A 21,391-nucleotide genomic window follows, 5' to 3' on the forward strand; every position below is an offset into this window, starting at 1 on the left:
TCCACACAGAGCTCTGTTTAGTTATTATTAGATAAAACACAGACACACAGAAAACTGTAGCTGCATGTCTGATTGGCTGATCTACACCAACTCACATTTGTCCTCGTTTAAGTCCTTCTCTGTGTGTTTCACGTCACTATACTGGTTTTTCATAGTAGTGGTAGTTTGGATGATGGTCAACCTTCTGAGGCCTGCTTGACTGAAATGAAGGGCAGCAGATGGGGATGGACTACAGCATGTTTAAGGGTGATAGAAGGCAGCTGATGGTTACTGTAATGTAATTAAGGACTAAATGTGTTAGGCCTGTAACAAGCAGCTTCCCCTAAAGTGGATCTACTGTGTTAGATCACTGTATTATCCTCAGTGTGATTGTTTGTATTTTATTGCTTTGCTTTTTAAAAAAAACTTTTTTGCTAAAGTTTTTTTTTCACTATATACTAATCAGTCACAGCATTAAAACCACTGGAAGGTGAAGTGAGTAACACTGATTGTCTTGTTATAGTGGCACCTGTCATGGGGTGTGATATGTTAGGAGCAAGTGAACATTCAGTTCCTGAAGTTGGAAGCAGGAAAAACAGACAAGCTTAAGGACCTCAGTGACTTTGACAAGAGCCAAACTGTGATACTAGACGACCGGGTCAGGGCAGGTCTTGCTGGGTGAACCCGGCCTGCAGTGGTTTCCACCTACCAACAATGGGCTAAGGAAGGACAGACAGTGAACTGGTAATAGGGTCATGGGCATCCAAGATTCACTGATGCATGTGGGGAGCAAAGGTTGTGTGAGGGTCAGAGGTCTGGTCTGATCCAACAGAAGAGCTATTGTAGCAGAGAAGTGCTCCTCTCCTATTTTGATTCACACAATACACTTAGTTGGCTAAAACTAATGCAGCATAAAACAACGGTCATGCAATAAATCCTCCATTCATGAGGGTGATAATGTTCAGTTGTAGTTGAAATTGTAATTTGTGCTGTTGTTGAATTGCGCTGCATTATACTGCTGGGTATTTCTGTTATTTCGTCCACCCTGTTTTTCTAAGTGAGGCCAGGCTATATAATCAGTACATGGACAGCAGCACAAACGTCAGCCTCCCAAATGATCATCAACACAGTTTACACAAAACGGAGCATTCTCGTCTTCATGAAGGAGGATTTATTCCAGGACTGTTGGATTAAACGGCACTGGTTTTAGGTAGGTGTACCTAATAAACTGCCACCAGTGTAAATGCACTCCAAGGAAAATGTTGTTTCTTTCAGCCTTGATAACAGAGCTGTGTTCAGCTGAGAAACCAGAGATCACTGATCAGACAAGACACCCATTCATCTGTGTGACCTCTGATCAGTTAACCCAGTCACAGGTGGCAGTGACATTGGGATACAGTTACATACCTTTGTTTGCCAGAATAACTTTAGTTCCTGCGATCGTTGGCTGAATTTTAAAAAGTAAAACGGCACAGAGAGGCTTTGTGTGTTTGTCAGAGAGAGAACAAGGACAAAGCATCAGTGACTTTGGTGAAGGTGGTTTAAGTTAAACCACACCATGTTCTGATTCAAACTGCCCCCAGAAACACTTTTCTTTTTCCATTGTGGCTTTTTAATGTGAAATGTGAAACAGTTCACCGCCCTAATCTGGTTGGGTTCAGTATTGTTTTTAAGAATATTTGACCAAAATTTTACCAAACAAATTGAAAGCTTCACAAACATATCCTGAAAAAGACTTTGAATTGTGCAGACTTTTTAAATGCATTTAAAACACTTTGTTCCTAACACCTAAGAACAACTACAGATGCACGTGTTTACATATGCAGATTTAATTATTCATACAGGCATGAGAATAGATGAACGAAGATGGGGTTGCCCACTGAGGCAGCTTATACAACATGTGGCCAGATGTATGTGCTGGAAACGGTGAACTTATGACTGACTTCCACTTTACTTGGGAGATGTTTGTCTTCCCAGCATCTTCATAGCTAATTCTCAGGAACCAGTATGGTTTCTGTGGTGTGTCAGGGCTGTAGATGCTTGGAAAAGCATCTGCCAAAACCAAAGCAAACAGAGAAGTAGCTTCCTTACATACAGTAGCTTTTTGACGCTCAGCTCAAGCCTCATCTTGTCTTCATAATGAGTATGAGTTTACATGTCTCTTCCTGTTTACCAGACTTTCTCTGTGTCAAGTTTTTAATTTAGTGGAGCTTTAGAGTGAATGAACAAGTGGACTGTTTGCTTTAGGGGGTGTATGGTGGGACTTCATCAAAGACTGGATATGTTACAAGTGTGTGTTGATCTGCCGTCTCTTTGTAGTTGTGTGAATATGTTTGTACAACTTAACCTAGGCAGAAATGGCTGTCTTGGTCAGGGCATCCTTGGAAAAGAAGGTTTTAACCTCAGTGGGACTTCCCATGGTAAAATATTGGTTAAATAAATAAACATCATTTAAAAACATGTAAACACACAGGGGTTCCTGAGGACGGGGACATACATAACCTCCGGCCCACATTCTTCAACAGTCATCCAGTATGTGGCTGGTCAACCTCCGGCCCACATTCAACAGTCATCCAGTATGTGGCTGGTATTTATAGCTCCAACAGCGATGTCACATTGGCAACCAGTGATAAAGAAGCAGGATCCCAAAAACTACCACTTCCTCTCTGGGTATGCTAAAATCAGCGAACCACATTAGTGCTGACACTGAAAATCTGTTAAGGTAGCCCCCCTCACCAGGAGGGTGAGGGAGGACTGAGGTCAGGCTCAAGTGTGCAGACCCAGGTGCTAGGGGGAAAAACATGACGGTAGCAGGTAAAGAAAGAGAACACACAGTATCAAAAGAACATAACATGGGAAGGTACGGTACTTGGATATGTATGATATGTAGTGTAGTGGGAATTAGCGTAGCGCGTAGGTAGTGTGGTAGAGTCAAGCCAAAACGCACAGTGTCTGTCAGCGTAGCATTCTACCAACATGTAAAGTCCGCGTTAGGTTTACTACAAGGAAATAAGTCACAGATTAATAAGTAATGAAAAACCTGTTAGTTGCAGCCCTGATCAAAATATCACTATTAATTTTGTCACATATATATAGCTTCTTGTTTTAATAGCAAACTTTTCTCATTTTTACAACATTCTTTTCACATTCTAACAAGATATTTTTTATGTTATTATGACAATTTTAGTTATTTGATTATGAAATGTATTCTATTTTAACAAGAAACTCTGTTAGAACAAAGCATTGCTTTATGTTGTTGTGCACAGAATCAACAGTTAATGTACCAGTCTGTGTGATCTGGTGGACATTTGTGCTATGGGCTCCTGACACAGAGCTATAGCGCAGGATGCATTGTGCAGGTGACTACTGATGACGCTGTGCCAGGACTCTAAGAGAGAAGCCACCAAAATAACCGTGGCACCATCACAGGACCAGATGTGGCTCTGTGTCCTGCCCTGGCACCGTCCAGGTTCCTTGGTGATTGAACAGCTGGATGAGTAGATGTCTGGCCTGAGAGGGGAGCCTCCCTCTGAGTCACTCTGCCCTAAATGGGAAAAACATTAAGAGGCTCGAGGGCTGATGCAAACCTGGAGTAAGGGCTTTGGTGACATAGGGGGGAGGAGAAAGCAGCGCTCTCTCATCCTCTGTCTGAAACTTTCCCTTCCTCCTTTTGTCTTTGCATGTTTTTTAATGAATTCCCTTTGCCTTTTTGTTGAACATGTTCCCTATACTCTAAACACATAAACAAATGCACACAGTAGGCCTATATTCATTGTGTCCACCATTTACCTACATCTTATCTACTTGATCTCAAAAATGTTTCCAGTCATGCATTTTAAAAGAACAGCTGGGAACATGCAGTTAAACCTTAGTTTTAAAAGCTATATAACTGGGGAATAATTAACTCATAGAGCATGCTATGCAAAATGACCTAACGGCAGCTGGCAGGTATGCAGTCGTTCAGCAGTGACGTTTAAACTGTATCCAGGAGGAATGTGTTGTTGACTTAACCTGTCAGGGGAGAGTGTGTCTGTCATCGTGATGGAGATTTCTGATTCTTCACAGACCGGTATGATGGTGAGATAGCAGAAGGAAGAAGTGGGAAAAGAAGATGTCGTTCTTTGGCTTGGACTGTGTCAAGAAGAAAGAGCGAGGTAAGCCTGGACCAAACAGATGCTCACCCCTTCAAATATCACACAAAGTTTAGCTCATGTGATTTGACTTGTGCCATTTATTAAATGCGAAGGTTAAAAAACACCGAAGAGACAGTTATGTGTTATTGTCATAATAGATTTCATTCTTGACCTTGAAAACAGCAGCTGACAAAAACAGTCTTGCCACAAGATCCATTTAGTAGCTGTCCTGGAGCATTCAGTTGTATTAAATGGACTTCCTCAGCAGCTTTCCCAGTTGTCAGTATGTGCAGTTATTAAGTTATTAAAGTTTATTATTTATCAAGTTGTTATGAAAATTTGACATAAAATGCTCAGAAAACAAGGAACATCTTCATTTTGCAACTCTATCCGCAGACCAAGATGATCCGTTATGATTAAAAGCCCCAGAACAGCAACTACAGAGACCTTAGCAAGATTGTACCTGTCAGGTTACTATTCATAGTACATGCTTACAATGTCATGTACTTGGACCATTGTTCAAATAGATTTTACAGATTGCTGCTTTTGCAGTGTTGACAACTTAAAATTCTTAAGGAGACTTAAAAAATAAGACTACCTGGGTGTCACATGTACACACTGCTACTGTATATACACATAGTAATCATAAACAGAGTTTTAGTGACAAAATAAAATTTACTGAAAGCAGACAGTGTGCATCGTAAATAAGAGTAACCATAAGGTTTAGGAGTGTGGTGTTGATTGGTTGGCTAGACCTCATGTACAGTGCAAAGTACAAAGGAAATGAAATACACACAACTGGAAAAAACAGGAAAAAAAGAAGTTTTAAAACTCATGAAAAACAGTTTGATGCCTCTGTGTGAACTTAATAGCTGCCAACACCTCACACATATTGTATCACTGCTTGTTAATAAATGTATGAATGTACAGTATGTTATTGTGTACTAACACCTACAACTCTGAAGTGTTGATTAGTATGTAGTACATACTGTGTAGAATTAGTAGGTAGTATATATTTAGGACACAGCTCTGGGAGGTGATGCTTTGAGCTAAATGCTAATGTCAACAAGCTAACACGCTAAACCACACCACAAGTGTCAAACATCATATTTAATGAGAGATAATACTTGAAATGACTGTAACTATATAGTCTTTTCAGCCCTAGCATTGATGGGGATACAGGTTTGGTTTCTTTTATACATCTGTACTGTAATGTGCTTTTTACTGATACCATGGCTCAAAGTCTTTGCAACACTTTTTTAATCCTTTTAATTCAAAATTTTCTCTCTTTTCAAATCAGAACTGCAGAGAAAACTCCGGGCCAATGACCGCGAGTACAACCTGTCCTTTAAGTATGCAGTAAGTATTTTTATATATTTGTGTATGTGTGTGTTTGTTGTCTTCCAGTGACTTAGGCACCCAGCCTTATCAATTTTAAGGTGTGTACAAAAACTGCACCCTAAAATAGAAAAGAGGATGTACAGCGGATGCTTCCTATGTACCTTTTCAATAAAATAGTTTACTACTGCATTTTGTCAGAACAAATATTTAAAAGAAAAAACTTCCCCTGGCCTGTCTTGATTCGTGCACGTCTGGCTGTTATCAGCAGACTGGACGTCAGCCAAAGAGCTGAAGTCGCTGCAGGGTAAACTCAACCTCCTCAGTTTGTGTTTTGTGGTGTTGCTGTCAAGGTCAGTAAAATATTAACTTTTCTGGAGGAGAAATAGATGCATGGCTGACTTCTGTTAGCTTTAATGACTGAAATGGTTCCATCAGACCAAAGAATAGCATGAAACCCTTCAGCTTGCAAAGAGCAAACAGCATTGGAAGTTCAACAGGCGTTCAAAACGCAGTGCAGTACAACTTTATGGGGGATGAAGCTGTTCAGAATTGGAAAATGGAAAAGATAAAAGGGGACATTAAATGAAAAAAAGACAAGGCAATTTAATATTTATTCATGAGTACTGGTCAGATGAATCCAAAATAAACCTGTTGTGATCAGATGGGTCCAGTGTGGACTTGGCCAGGACTACGAACACCGACTGCAGCATAGTGCCAGCTCTCAAACATGGAGGTAGGAGTGTGCTGATACTGGGCTGCATAGGTGCAAAAGGTGTACAGATGACATTTATAGATTTCATTATAAGCAGGAGATGGATTTTCTAATATGAAAATAATCCCAACACAAGAGTTTTTAAAGAAGAAAATTGTGAAAACTATGACCTGGTCAGGTGTGTCCTCTGAGCAGAACATATAACGGTTAGACTGGATCCATTACAGAGCAACTGGGTGTGTTAAATATTAAGTAAACAAACAGCAAGCAATATTGTATTATCAGTAGTGTTTAGGCAAACATTTGGAAAACTCACCATTAGTGACTACACCCAAGAGATTTCATAGGTTTTGGCCAGAGGATACAGACTGAATTTTACAATCTATGACACATGGTTTTATAGGCTAGTCCTGGACTACCTTTAATTGTCCAACAAACTAATATAACCTGTACTTATCTCATCCACTGTACCTGCCATCTCTCTGCAATGCCATGAGATAACACTCTGACTTCTGAATATCTAAAGAATATTTGCGTATTCGCCCATTATGCCTGTCTCTTATCATTCTGGATGCATTGGGCCACATTCCCATAAAACAGGCTATAAACGTTTTGTGTATTCACATTCAGAGTCCACAAAATGACACAAGCTGCTTTACACACAGACTGAGTCAATATCTATAGTAGAGCGCCAAAGTGCATTTTTCCACTGGTGGTCTGGTCTGTGGCCACTTTACACCAGATATACTGCAGCTTTGTAATGGCTGATACTGATCTGTGACTATGACAAAGCTTCACAAATACAAGGGTTTCTCTAAATGTTTTACCATTTAGAGCCTAAACATACTCAAAATATCAACTAAATGATTTAATCAGGAACATTATTTGTTTATGTAGCTGTCATTATAACAGCAAGGGTTGCTGTGTCTAGCTAGCGCCTCATTGTTGTTGGTTAAGCTGTCAAAGTCACAACAAAAGTAAAATCTACATCTTTTTATTGCCTGTTCTTCCATGATAAACATGGACAATCTCTTAATACATCTTTTTAAGTCAAAAGGGGATATACACTCACCAGCCACCTTAATAGTCACACCAGTACAATTGTATGCAATTCAGTGCAACACTTCTGCCTTAACGTCTGTGTTTATGAAGCTCAAAATGTTTGGTTTTGGTGAAATTGTCATAAGTGTATAAATTCAATCATATTTTTATTATTGAGGGCATAGTTAAAGGTGATGTTGTACTGGACAACATTATAGTCTGGCTTTCTCATGTATGTAGCTGGCGAGGACAAGACTAAAGATACACCTCTGAATATAATGTACCAGAGCCAGGCCCTTTAACTCTGGCTGTCACCAAATGCTAGTGTAAAAACATATGTCTTCAATAAAGATTTTAAATGATTCCAAACTGAAGCCAGTCCTAATATCTTGTAGAAAACTATTCCAGAGTTTTGGACTGACTATTGCAAAAGCACAATCACCTTTGAGCCTTAACTCGGATCTTTGCACCTCCAACATTAAATACAGAAGTAAAAGATTAATTGACCGACTTAGACAATAAGGTTAACATTTCAGTTAAATCATTAGGTCCTAATCCATTTAGTGCTTTAAAAACAAAAAGAAGCAGTTTAAAATCAGTTCTAAACTGGATGGGAAGCCAATGGAGTGAAGCCAGTGTAGGAGACATGCTGCATGGTCTCAGTGGTTTCAAATATGGTCTTCAGTGCCATTGGCATTGAAGCTCCACTGGACGTGTTAACATTCTGAGTGTTTGCTGACCCCGATGGCTTGCTATAATTACTGACACTGAAGAAACCAATTTTAGGTTCTTCCAACAATAAATGAGAACCAGATGTTGGCCTACCTAAGAATTCCTCATTCAAAAACTGAGCTTGAATTATCTTGAAAAAGGTTTATAAGTACAGTATATTCAGTATAAAGAAGGCTGGTGTATTCTATTAATCCTGTTTTGGTTTAACACTCAGTCTTATATTTGTCACTTGTTCTGACTTTCTTTACACTGTTTCCAGACAAACGCCATCAAGACCTCCAAGTATAATCTCTTCACCTTCCTACCTCTCAATCTGTTTGAGCAGTTTCAGAGGATTGCTAATGCCTACTTCCTGTTTCTCCTGGTGCTCCAGGTGAGGGAAACAAACACACGTATGGTTCAACCTGTCAAGCAAATTTTATGAAAACTTTTGAAGTGTCTCAGATATTAAAATACAGATGAGACTTGTTTCTTGCAGGTTTGGTTGGCGGCATCCTGAATGTTAGACACATTTGCAAGAAGATAGATATCCAAAGATAATAATTTCATGCTGGACAAAGATTTAGTTATTTTCATTAACCTCCCCAGACACCTGGAAACCAATCAGGTCACTGAGATGATTAGGCAACTCATTGATTAGGTGATTGATAGAAAATTCATCATTTGATTACATAAAATACAATTTAATAGGTCACAGCCACCCCAAGGCAGTGAGTGGTAATCAAGAACTGGAGTAAAGATGAGGCAGGTGAAATGGCACAAAACAGGAAACTGTCAAAGACAAGTGAAATGTGAGAATCACTGGCATACAAGCAGTTGAACAGGACACTTCCACAGCAGTAATGGATCCTTCTCACTGTGAAACTGTGTGTTAACCAAACAGGATATGAACAAATCAAGTGCAGTGAGATGAAGTGTAATAGCCAGTACAGGACATTGAGTCATCGCTTGCAAAACAGTTAGGTTACACACAGCTAGAGTCATGTGCAGCGGCTGCTCTCATGACAGACAAGGAGGAACTGGAGCACTATAGCACTCTGAAATGAATGTTTTTGTTTTTGATCTACAGTATATAAATGAATGGCCATCTTGCCTGTTTATGTATCAGAACTTTCCAGGGTTTAAGACCAAATGACTAAACCCATCCTGCTGCATAAGGCCCTTATTGTACATTAGATAAAAAAAACACCAGGAAATGACTTCCAGATGTTCATCTTGGTTTTGGTTTTGTTTCAACCAAGTTTCAGGGAAAATTAAAGACAGACAAGCCATGATGGGACTGAACACAACCTCCTTGGTAGACATGATTAGCCCCTTATTAGCAAACTTATCTGCAAAATCAAGAAAAGCAATATAGACCAAATTAAGTGCAAGTAAACAAGGGCTGCACAATATATCGCTAACATATTTTGGCTGTGGCGTATTGTTAAATGATGTCTTGTCGTCTCTCTTGAAACTAGTTTAAACTGTGCTCATGAGAGCCATTTTTACAAACGTGACATTCAGAGTACATCTGTCTTCAGGTTTTACCTTGGTTAAGCCCACAATAACTGGCACTAACACCTTTCTGTTTGAAATTAATGAAATGGTTGTTTCAGGTTATCTTTTCACTGAAGCCTTTCTGCCTCACTGTCGGGATTTCCTACTCTCTCGTTTTCGTCTATTATATGCAAAACTAATGTCAAAGTAAACAAAGGAATTTGTTCCATTTGTGTTCTTCAGGTGATTCCCCAGATCTCCTCTCTGTCCTGGTTCACCACTGTTGTGCCTCTGGTCCTCGTGCTGGTAGTCACCGCTGCCAAGGATGCCACTGATGATATTGTAAGCACATGAGAAAAAGTGATGCATTTCACCTTAAACACATTTTACACAAATGTCCACTTGGTCTCGATGATGAACTAATTAGATTTTGGTGCCTGAAAATCAGAAATATCAGTGCTTTACTGACTGTAATACCTCACATGTTTAACATTTACAATAGAAAATGAATGAATATGAGAATAAAGCAGTAAAATAATCCATTAAAAACCTTACAACTGCCTTACTGCAGTCATGAAATACTCCCACATTTGTGGGAAAATGACATCACTATAGTGCGTTAGTTGGTTACTGATAACATTCATGGGAATTTTTGAAAGTGATTCACTGATTAACTGAGTTTTCTGTGACCGCGTGTGACTCAGTGTTGCCATGTCTGTGTGCGTCTTCTTTCCAGAATCGCCACCGGAGCGACAATCAAGTGAACAATCGAAAAGTTCAAGTCCTTATTGATGGAAAGTAAGTTTGTATGTGTACATACAAGTTTGTTCATGCACAGTGAATCATGGGAAGTGCACATTCTCATATGTTTTTGTCTATTTAGAGATGCCATCTGTACAGGTAGGTTTATCTAAGGCAAGCTTCTTGGGAGCCCTTTACCTTTCACAGAAAGAAAGTATATACACATACTAATCATAAACAGAGTTTTAGTGACCAAAAAATTTTTTATAGTATCTTATTTGACAAAGGTCCATACTCTTTTACATGGTGTTAGCAAGCTGCCGCTTGCTGCAAACATTCACTGCGTTTGTCCGGAGCACCAACAAACTAAAAGATTTTTATGTCTGCTGCTGAAATTTGAAACATGAGCATGAACTCAAACATGATTGTAAAGAGCATCAAATATTTGTGCAGCAGCCAGGTCATTAAAATTCTCATTTTTGTTGGCAGACAGATACACAGAAATAATACAGGAAACTGGCAGGAACATGCAGTAAAGGAAAGTCGGTAGTATTAGGATGACCTTGGTGGTCGGTGCTTATGGCTGCTCCCTGAGAGAGTGCATTTCCTGAGAATCATCAAAGAAAAGGGGAAAAGTTTTCTCTGAGCACCAGATTCGTACAAGGCCACATACACACAAACATACACCGTCCAAATATCCACTTATCAGCCTGTTTCCTGCTCTCAGATTACAGAGCGAGAAATGGATGAACGTCCAGGTGGGAGACATCATCAAGCTGGAAAACAACCACTTTGTCACTGTGAGTGAAACTGTGAACATCACAAGTTTCTCCTTGTCCATGTTTCTTCTCCTTTCACCAACATTTCACCCATATTTGCATTTTGTTTGTGTGCTTTTGTCCCATATTGGTCTTCTTGATTTAATATTTTGTTCCTGTGCTGACAGCTTTCATTAACCTTTTCATCTCTGAATTTCTTGTTTCACCTTGCAGATCTGATATGTGTGAAAAGAAAGTAAAGAATCAAAGACCTTGAAGGCTGAAGAGTAGCATGACTCTGTATTTATACAACCTCTCGTTTTCCTTTGCAAAAGAAACACTGAGATTCTTTGATAGAAACATTAATAGATAAGCGGTATTATATTATTATTGCCCTGTTACTGATCATACATTAACAGTATAGTATATAGTTCTAGTAATATGATGAATGGGACAGTTAATGGTCTCATTCTGATGCACAGTATGAGACCAGTTCAGGGTTCACTGCTTATCATAATGACAAACTAACAACAGGGCTCACTGATACATGTGTCCTCTGTCATTTCAGGCTGACCTCTTGTTGCTCTCCAGCAGTGAACCTCTCAACCTGGTGTACATTGAAACTGCAGAGCTGGACGGGTTAGTATGCTTGTTGTGTTACAAAGTGTTACAGCTTGTTAGCTTGTTCATCCAATCCCAGCTGACATTGGGTGAGAGGAGGGGTCCACCCTGGACAGGTTGCCAGTCTATCACAGGGCTGATACATAGACAAACAACCACACACCTACAGGCAATTTAGAATCACCAGTCAACCTAAGCTGCATGTCTTTGGACTGTGGGAGGAAGCTGGAGTACCGGAGAGAACCCATGCAGGCACAGGGAAACCTTCTACACACTCTGTACAGAAAGGCCCCAGGTCAGCCGGTGGCTCAAACCCAGAACCTTCTTGCTGTGAGGTGATGGAGTTAAACACTGCAACACCGTGCCAGCCCTTGTTATTATTTAACATACAAATTATGCAACACGAACAGCACACTGCATGGTATTCATATTCTCTCTTATTTTTGTACTGCTTTATTTCTACCCTGCCCCCTCCTCCTCTTTGTCTTCCTTCCTCTCTTTGTCTGTTTCAACCCCCCAATTCCTCCTCTTCCTCAGAGAGACTAACCTGAAGGTGCGACAGGCCCTGCCAGTGACAGGAGACCTGGAAGATGACATTGCAAAGCTGGCAGATTTTAACGGTAAGGCTGCTATAGGTGGACCAACTTTGGGATGAAGTGTTTTGGAAATGAGAAGCTTGCACAGTATGATCTAATTTATCTTCTGTCAACAGGATATGTTTATGAATATGGCTTTTCATAGTCTCAAATTGAATGTGTCTCCTCTCTTTCCTTCAAGGTGAGGTACGCTGTGAACCCCCTAACAATCGCCTTGACCGCTTCACAGGAACTCTGACCTATGCCGGTCAGAAATATGCACTTGACAATGAGAAGATCCTGCTGCGCGGCTGCACCCTGAGGAACACCGAGTGGTGTTTTGGACTGGTGCTCTTTGGAGGTGGGGAGGAAGGTTCATGGACATTATTAGTAGAGAACTACTGTAGTGAAACTGCAAACCTTGTGACCATAGAAAGTCAGATATGACTCCTGTTTCACTTTAAAATAAGCAATGTCAGTTGAGCTACAGGAAGATGATATCATCAGTTGAGGTTTTGCCTGTTTCTGTTCCTCCTATTGTAGGTCCAGAAACAAAACTGATGCAGAACTGTGGGAAGAGCACATTCAAGAGGACCAGTGTGGACCGCCTGATGAATGTCCTTGTCCTCTGTGTGAGCCCTCCTCATTATTTGTCTGCTGTTTAATTTTTTTAAGTTAATTTATCTGCCCAGATTCAGCTTGTTAACTTCATTGCCAGTGCTTATCGCTTAAAGGAACTCATCCAACAAGGCCTCGTTAAATTCTCTGTTCTTATGATTAGCAACTGCAAATGACATGTTAAAAGTTTCCGGCAGCAGCGATTAGAGCTCCTCTGGGGCAGTAGCCCAGAGCAGTGGTAAAGAGAAAGACAGAGGAAAGAGCACCACCCACACAAGCTGTAACTTTATCAGTGAACTAGGAAGACAACACAGAAGAACATGTTAAAAATGCTTTAAGAATTTCCACCAAACAACTGCTTTTGTAAAACTTTAATAACGTGAGGTATATAAATATACAAAATAGTTAACTGCAAGAATTTGACGTACAGATGTAGAATCCATGTCAACGGATCATAGTTCATGATATATGCCTGTTTTAAATCTGTTTACATAATCACAGATGCATCACTAATTACTGAGATAATACAGTATTTTTATAGAATATATTTTTGTCTAGTGTTAATTAGAGCTGATTTGTGTTTCTTACCTCACATTCCTTTTGCCCTAGGGCTCAGTTTGACCTCTGACTTCTAAGATTTGACTTCTTTGTTTTCTCCCTGCAGATTTTTGGCTTCCTTGCCTTCATGTGCACCATCCTGGCGATAGGAAACGTCTTTTGGGAGCTGAACGAAGGCTCACACTTCACAGTCTTCCTGCCCAGACAAAATGACAACAATGCTGCTTTCTCTGCCTTCCTCACATTCTGGTCCTATGTCATTATCCTTAACACTGTGGTGCCCATATCTCTATATGTCAGGTAACAACCTGTGTGAAATTGTTAATTATTTAATTAGGAGCAAAACTTTGTCTTTAAAGGAACCTACCTGATGTCAAACCTAAAGTGAGAGTAGGGAGAGGAGTAATCAGTTCCCACATCCACGTTTTTTGGCAGTGTGGAGATCATTCGTCTGGGCAACAGCTTCTACATCGACTGGGACAGGAAAATGTACTACGCTCGCAGCGACACCCCTGCTATGGCTCGGACCACCACGCTGAATGAGGAGCTGGGCCAAATTAAGTACATCTTTAGTGACAAAACAGGGACGCTCACCCAGAATATCATGATCTTCAACAAGTGCTCCATCAATGGCAAAACCTACGGTGAGGTTCAAGACGTTGGCCTGTGATTTTTAAACTGCAGAGTGTATAAGCCACCAGAAATGCAAAAGGAAGAATTTAGGGTTCCTTGCACAAAGATAGCAAAATAGAAGCCAAATCAGGTTTGTGAATGCACCTTCTGGGTTCGTGAAGTTGTTTCAGGAGATCCGCTTGGGGTCTCTGTGGTTTTGGTCTGAAAAATTACTAAAGGTCATTTGTCGCATTTTATATCTGTAAAGAATTTAATGAATAGAAAGTAAATAAGTTTCTGCTTCTGGAGGTTCCTATCAAGTTATTAAATGCATTTTGCGCTCATTTTACAATATGCACTGTACCCTTAATCATGTTGTCATTCTATAGTAAAAGTCCATTGTGTGTACTGTATTTTTAACTTTTTGGAAAGATTTGTCTTTTTTTATTTATTTGCAGGTGATGTGTATGATGACACAGGCCAGAGATTAGAAATTACTGAGGTGAGTTGGACTCGGGTGATGCTCATACTGTACATCCGAAACAGCAGGTTGGTATACTAGCAAATTGGTTTGTTTTCTAACATGTACAACTAATATTTGGTGAAGGTTAGAGCAAGAAACTAATTTGCTGGGCACAAACCCTGTTTTTTCACAGTGACGTGAGGCTCTATATATTCTCATCCTTCTATGCTGGCCTGGTCTGGTCCCACTTTCTGCTTTGCTGTACACATGAGTCATTTTAAGACATTTGAACTAATGATGCCATGAGTTCTAATCATACTCTCTAATATTTTAGGTATTTCTTATATAGCCTTACCTTATTCTATGAATCCCACAGGTATTTAAACTAAAATTAGGTGCTGTCGTAACATCTTGACAGCTGCTTACTCATAGTTAATCTTCTTGCATTTATGTCACTGGATTGCATCAAACTAGATGACACTTTAGTTTTTCCATGGAAGAATTCTGGTGGATAGTTATGCATGTCACACAGTTGTAGTTTTTACAGTTTTAACACCTTGCCGCTGTACATTTAATAAGCTCACTGTAAACATGAGTAGGTGGAAACAGCAACCTGACCAGCTCACATATGCTTTTCTTTCACTGCCTGTGTCTTTCTTCTCTCTTATCTCTCCAGCGTACAGAGAGGGTGGACTTCTCATTCAACCCGCTGGCTGACCCTCGCTTTGTGTTCCACGACCATGCCCTGGTGGAGGCGGTGAAGCTGGAGAACCTAGAGGTCCACGCCTTCTTCAGACTGCTGGCCCTCTGCCACACCGTCATGGCTGAGGAGAAGAAAGAAGGTGAGGAGACATGAAGCATTTCTGTGGGAGCAAGTGAAACACTTTTTTGTCTTTACAGAGATGAGAAGAGTATTTTATTATGGAAAGGATTAATACAGATCTCATTCCATTATTCCCGTTTTTGTCACGTGTTGTGTGTGTACAAGAGCATCATCAAACACGTACAGATGTGAAGCGCAAGTTGGCATTTGACCTTTAATCTTGGTGGTAAAGTTTATGCAATTCAGTGCTCTGAAAACGAATGGCTTTAGTCTGTATTGAAGAAAAGGACTGAAAAAGAAGGAAGAGATGAGAATGTTTTCAAAATCACACAACACAAAGTAGACACCACAGAAGAATTCTACTTCCTCTGCTAAGAATAAATAACAGTTAAATAATAAATAATGATGCCTCCTGTTGCAGGTGAGCTTTTCTACCAGGCGCAGTCTCCAGACGAGGGAGCGTTGGTAACAGCAGCCAGAAACTTTGGGTTCGTCTTCCGTTCACGTACTCCGGACAGCGTTACTATCGTGGAAGAGGGAGAGCAGCGCAGCTATGAACTCCTGGCCATCCTGGATTTCAACAATGTCCGCAAGAGGATGTCTGTTATAGGTATTTAACACACTGAATCGAATATATACGGTTTATATCACCTCCACACCAGACCATGGTGAATCATAGCACGTTTTCCCTTTATCTAGACAAAACTGTATTTTGGGTTCTTATCTTGAAACACGTAATTGTTCTCATGTATGTGTGTGTGTGTGTGTGTGTGTGTGTGTGTGTGTGTGTATGTATTTGTGTTTACAGTGCGGAGTCCAGAGCGAAAGCTGTCTCTGTATTGCAAAGGTGCAGATACAATTATCTATGAGAGGCTGCACCAGTCCTGCAGCAAGCTGATGGACGTCACTACAGAGCACCTTAATGTCAGTAACATGTCTGTGTGTGTGTGTGTGTGTGTTCATTAACGAGAGAAATAGAAGACAAGAGACGTGATCCTCAGACTGTCTCAAAGTCCTTCACATTCTTTTTCTGGCTTGTTGCTAGATGCTTGTCTCTGCATGGTTGTGTGGTTCTGTGTGTTTATAGAAGGTCATCCTAGTGTGCGTGTAGCCCATCCAGCTGTGGACATAAAAGTTGGATGAAGCACATAGCCTGATGAAGGCATCAATACCCTTTGTGTGGTTGGAGCACTTTCAAAGCAAATTTATGAAGTGCTTCTGAAATTTATAAAATACCAGAAAATAGAGAAAATGCCCGTTTCTCCAACATAAAGAAAAAGCATACACAGCTGGGCACAGGTTTCGCTTCTGTTTATATCTTAAAACACCAGCAACTGGCATGTGTGTTGGTTCTTCCAGGACGTGTTTAGTGTATTTTATATGTGTGTATCCACATGTGCAATGTTCATCCATATGGGAATGTGCATGCTAATCTGCAGGAGTTTGCAGGCGAGGGCCTGAGGACTCTGGCACTGGCCTATAAGGACCTGGATGAGGAGTATTTCAGCCAGTGGAAAGAGCGCCACCACGAGGCCAGTACTGCACTGGAGGACCGGGAAAGCAAGCTGGACCAGCTGTACGAGGAGATAGAGCAGGATCTGCTGGTAGGAAAAATACTGTAAAAACATTGTTGAATTTTCACACAACATGTTGATGATGTTTCTGAATGTGTTTGTCCAGCTGCTTGGAGCGACGGCCATCGAAGACAAGTTACAAGATGGAGTTGCTCACACTATCGAGCAGCTGTCCAAAGCTGACATCAAAATCTGGGTTTTGACTGGTGACAAACAAGGTACTTAACTCCAAATATAATGAGAGAATTGAATTCATAACCTATTACTAACACTTTTGGATGGGGAGTCATTCATCTTTCTTTACAGAGACAAGACTAAAAGGATTTGTCACATGCAATTAATCAGTTTTATGTTTAGCAAGCACCCAGCAGGAGAAGGTGCTGCTTTTTCAACTAGCTTGTGTAGAACTGCTCAGCTGGACCTATTGTGTAAAACATCTTAATGGACAGCCAGCCAGCCAAAATGAGCAAAGGCCTCAACAGTGGGATTTTGCTTATTTGGATAACCCGGGTGACCTTGAGGCTCCACATGGCTTCTAGGATGTTTGCATCAATATAGCTCCTATTTTATGATGCACACTGACAATATACTCCTGTAGGTTTAGGGTGTCATTGGACACAATGCAGTTTACTGTTATATACAGCTTGTCATTGTGTAATATTTGTATTTTTGTTGTGTGCTTCATGTCTGTGTACTCACTGGTGATACATATCTGTGTTCCAGAAACTGCAGAAAACATTGGTTACTCTTGCAACTTGCTGCGAGAGGAGATGAACGAGGTCTTCGTCATCTCGGGCAGCTCACCCGAAGAGGTCAGACAGGAACTGAGGTCAGAGGAAGTTTACAAAAAGTCTTTCAGTGCACACTGAAGTGATTGTCCTTTACTCAAGCTGATTATGAAACATCTCCTTATGTCCATCCACCGTTTGTTTTTTTTTTGTGGAACAGACATGCGAGAAGCTCCATGAAACCAGATGCAGCAGATTCAGTGTTACTGCCAGAAAGGACTCTGGTTAAAGGTGTGAAAGTGATCACAGACGAGGAGGTTAATGGAGAGTATGGCCTGGTTATCAATGGACACAGTCTGGTACGCCATAAGGACATTCATACATGTTGTACATGGACTGTATGAATTTAATCATCATGTCTTGCTTAATACTAAAAACAAACTACAACCTTATGTAAGGAATCTATAAAAGGATGCACAAAAATGTGCATTTTCTCTCTTAATGACTTTGATCAATGAAATTTTGAATCAGATTTGTCATTCGTTAGTAAGTTACAGCTTAATGGTATTTTAGCTTTTGGAAATCTGCCATCACTGTCACTGTAGGTAACATTTTTAGGTGTTGTATAACTTCTGCACTTCATCACATTCATATTTTTGTCCCTCAGGCATACGCTCTGGAGCGCAGCATAGAGGTGGAGTTTCTGAGGACGGCGTGCATGTGCAAAGCGGTGATCTGCTGCAGGGTCACTCCTCTGCAGAAGGCTCAGGTGGTCGAGCTGGTCAAGAAGTACAAGCAGGTGGTCACACTGGCCATAGGGGATGGAGCCAATGATGTCAGCATGATAAAAGGTACCAGCAGAGATACAGATGGCTTTATGTGATGCTCCTCCTCCTTTTTGTCATATGTGAAAAATGTGCATAAAAACACAAATCACATTTATAATGGGAAAAATAGGAACAGAACTTACTGCAGAATTATTTCTTTCTCATAATAAAGCCTGAAATATTCTGTTGCTGCCAAAGACAAGATATCAATGTTGTTATGGTGAGCTTATGGCTTATGGCTGCTTTAAGCTTTAGTTTTCATCCAAAAAGCATTGATAAACCATGCGGTAGATTAGTCTACTGTCATAAATTAGAAAGTAGTTTGAAAGCTGATTAAATGTTTCAAAGAGTTTTTAATCAAAAGTGTCAAACATTCACTTTCCAGCTTCTTAAACGTGAGGATTTTCTACTTTTTCCATTTTATATCAATAGAGTTATTATGTGCAGCACTGAAGCTGAGTGTACACTATCTGCCTGGCACCAAACTGCATAAAGGCAAAGTTTCCTAGTTAGTGGTGAAGCCAGTGGAGCATTAAGCAGCTAAAGAGCTGGATTTTTACAAAGGACCTGGTGGAGACAATAAAGAAATTCAACTATCAGTCAACAATCAGCTAGCCATAACAATTTACTGTACTGAAAAGTGATCCCTCAGCTTGTTTCTGTGTACCTCTGCCCCCTCGTGGCCAAAAATGGATTGACACAGCTTTAAGTTGTTGGATGTGTGGTTGCTTAATTACATGTCCAAAACAAGGCGATTCAAACATCCCTCAGTACGTGCTTCTCTTGATCCCTGTTGTTTCTGAGTCATATAAGTGAACCATTTTCTCCCTCCTTTCTTTGTCCATCTAGCGGCCCATATAGGTGTTGGCATCTCAGGTCAAGAGGGCATGCAGGCCGTTCTGTCCAGCGACTACTCCTTTGCACAGTTCTGCTTCCTGCAGCGCCTCCTGCTGGTGCACGGCCGCTGGTCCTACCTGCGCATGTGCAAGTTTCTGCGTTACTTCTTCTACAAGAACTTCACCTTCACCTTCGTGCACTTCTGGTACGCCTTCTTCTGCGGCTTCTCTGCCCAGGTGAGAGTGAGGAGATGGGGAGTGACAGAGGTTTTTTCTTTCCCATAAACACCCGGGTTTTTTTAAATAATACCTCACATATAGAGTGTAACGTATTATGCAGAGTACATGTAGAGTACACCATCAAACAAATACACAAACACAATTCTGCCACTAACATACCCTTACCCAAGGTCAATTTGACACTGACAGTAAACCTACTCATTATCTCATTTTGTTTATGCTTTAATGTTGTGTTTTTTATTCTTTTTAACGTATGTAAGGTGTTTGTAGCCATCTAAGATATATGTTTAAGTTATCTTAAACTTAATCTTAAGTCAAGTTTTTGTGTAATTCATGTTGTGAATTCACTTTTCATTCTAAAATTTAAAAAAGGAGGCAGGGACCTGGGGTAGGAGATGGCGTGATGTTTAGAGGAAACATGAGGGAGGAACATGGTGAAAAATAGAAGTTCACAACAGTCACAGATGCAAATAGAGAAGAAGGATATTTGAAAAAAGTACATGAAGTCATTTTTTTTAAGGAAGATGGAAATGGAGAACCTGTGATTGTATTGTAACATTAAGTTTGACAAAGGTATTAAAAGTCTCTCTTCTGTTTTTGACTTTGTTTTTCAGACAGTGTATGATGAGTGGTTCATAACACTTTACAATCTGATCTACACGGCACTTCCTGTACTGGGAATGAGTCTGTTTGATCAGGTAAGTATTTGATGTACATATGCATTTACATTTTTCCAGAAAATGACAAGGCAGTAAATTTAGTCCCTTTATATAAACACCTTTTATACGTGAATGTGAGCTCAATGGCTTTTATATGTATTAATATGGAAGATTTCCAAGACCAAAAACATGGAGCTAAGTGGATAATGTTAGGACTTTACTCATTGACTTGGAGGCGGTATGAAGCCCAGAGCTGCAGCGTGTAGTCAGTGCCATCTGTTCTATTTGGGGCCAGGCCCTTCCAGATAAGGAGTGTTGCCTTTGTCCTGTTACCTCACACTGATCGCTAGCTTACTGAGATCACCGGCCACACTTCCCTCCTGCTACCTGCTGGACTATGAAACCTTACATTACAGTAGACTCTCCTAAGTGAAGGCATCTACTTACTAAATGTTAAAAGACACAAAGCTGTGTGTGATAACAACAGTTGCAACTTCACCTAAAACACTAATATCTTTGTTTCCCTCTGCTGGCCAGGATGTGAATGACATGTGGAGTTTCCAGCATCCTCAGCTCTACATTCCTGGTCAACTCAACCTGTTCTTCAGCAAGAAGGCCTTCTTCACTTGTGCCCTTCACAGCTGCTACAGCTCCTTGATGCTCTTCTTCATCCCCTACGCAGCCATGCACGACACAGTCAGGGATGATGGGAAGGATGTCGCTGACTACCAGTCTTTCGCCCTCCTCACCCAGACATGCCTGCTGTTTGCCGTCAGCATCCAGGTATTAGGGACCTGGTCTTCTGCATACCCAGATCTTTTCTCTCAAGCTCAGAATAACAAGAACTGCACATGTGTGCTCTGTGTGTCTGTAGTTGGGGCTGGAGATGTCTTACTGGACAGCGGTGAACACATTCTTCGTACTGGGCAGCCTGGCCATGTATTTTGCCGTCACATTCACCATGTACAGTAATGGCATGTTTCTCATGTTGCCATCGGCCTTCCCTTTCATAGGTGGGTGGAAAACTCTCACCAAAGAGTTGGGCTGGTGGCCACAGGTCATTTCATTTGGAAGGTGACTGTTTACATGCACGTCTGCTTCAAAGAAAAGCTTGGCTCATACATTTATACAAGGCTGCAGCATTATTCAAATTCAGTCTGAATTTAGTTTGGTATCTTTACACAGGAAAATTATCTGGTTCATGACTAAAACAAATACCAAACCTGGCTTGGATCAGTTGTGCACAGGGCAGCCAAACCTTGTTTGGTTACGGTCTTTCTCTGCCCATTGAATATACTGTCACCTGTACTGAAACCTGGCAAATGCTTTCTTAGATGTATT

General features: G+C 40.6%; 1 protein-coding gene across 2 annotated transcripts in view; it reads left to right on the top strand.

Moving 5' to 3' along the window:
* LOC109951149 (phospholipid-transporting ATPase ID-like) overlaps positions 1 to 21,391 on the top strand; it is a 30,708-nt gene that overhangs the window by 5,297 nt on the left and 4,020 nt on the right. For both annotated transcript variants that reach the window (XM_020585462.1, XM_020585463.1), the window contains exons 2-26: positions 4,045 to 4,133; positions 5,413 to 5,471; positions 8,198 to 8,311; positions 9,661 to 9,759; positions 10,154 to 10,215; positions 10,886 to 10,958; positions 11,485 to 11,555; positions 12,075 to 12,157; positions 12,315 to 12,473; positions 12,656 to 12,744; positions 13,395 to 13,588; positions 13,724 to 13,932; positions 14,359 to 14,402; positions 15,040 to 15,205; positions 15,608 to 15,796; positions 15,995 to 16,110; positions 16,626 to 16,790; positions 16,867 to 16,978; positions 17,484 to 17,589; positions 17,709 to 17,847; positions 18,156 to 18,339; positions 19,165 to 19,388; positions 20,006 to 20,089; positions 20,588 to 20,833; positions 20,925 to 21,063. In XM_020585462.1, the coding sequence (XP_020441118.1) occupies positions 4,091 to 4,133; positions 5,413 to 5,471; positions 8,198 to 8,311; positions 9,661 to 9,759; positions 10,154 to 10,215; positions 10,886 to 10,958; positions 11,485 to 11,555; positions 12,075 to 12,157; positions 12,315 to 12,473; positions 12,656 to 12,744; positions 13,395 to 13,588; positions 13,724 to 13,932; positions 14,359 to 14,402; positions 15,040 to 15,205; positions 15,608 to 15,796; positions 15,995 to 16,110; positions 16,626 to 16,790; positions 16,867 to 16,978; positions 17,484 to 17,589; positions 17,709 to 17,847; positions 18,156 to 18,339; positions 19,165 to 19,388; positions 20,006 to 20,089; positions 20,588 to 20,833; positions 20,925 to 21,063 (3,169 nt within the window). In that variant the 5' untranslated portion in view covers positions 4,045 to 4,090. The remainder of the gene's footprint in view (positions 1 to 4,044; positions 4,134 to 5,412; positions 5,472 to 8,197; positions 8,312 to 9,660; positions 9,760 to 10,153; positions 10,216 to 10,885; positions 10,959 to 11,484; positions 11,556 to 12,074; positions 12,158 to 12,314; positions 12,474 to 12,655; positions 12,745 to 13,394; positions 13,589 to 13,723; positions 13,933 to 14,358; positions 14,403 to 15,039; positions 15,206 to 15,607; positions 15,797 to 15,994; positions 16,111 to 16,625; positions 16,791 to 16,866; positions 16,979 to 17,483; positions 17,590 to 17,708; positions 17,848 to 18,155; positions 18,340 to 19,164; positions 19,389 to 20,005; positions 20,090 to 20,587; positions 20,834 to 20,924; positions 21,064 to 21,391) is intronic.

Source organism: Monopterus albus, unplaced genomic scaffold, assembly GCF_001952655.1.
Source record: "Monopterus albus unplaced genomic scaffold, M_albus_1.0 scaffold366.1, whole genome shotgun sequence".
NCBI classification, from domain to species: domain Eukaryota; kingdom Metazoa; phylum Chordata; class Actinopteri; order Synbranchiformes; family Synbranchidae; genus Monopterus; species Monopterus albus.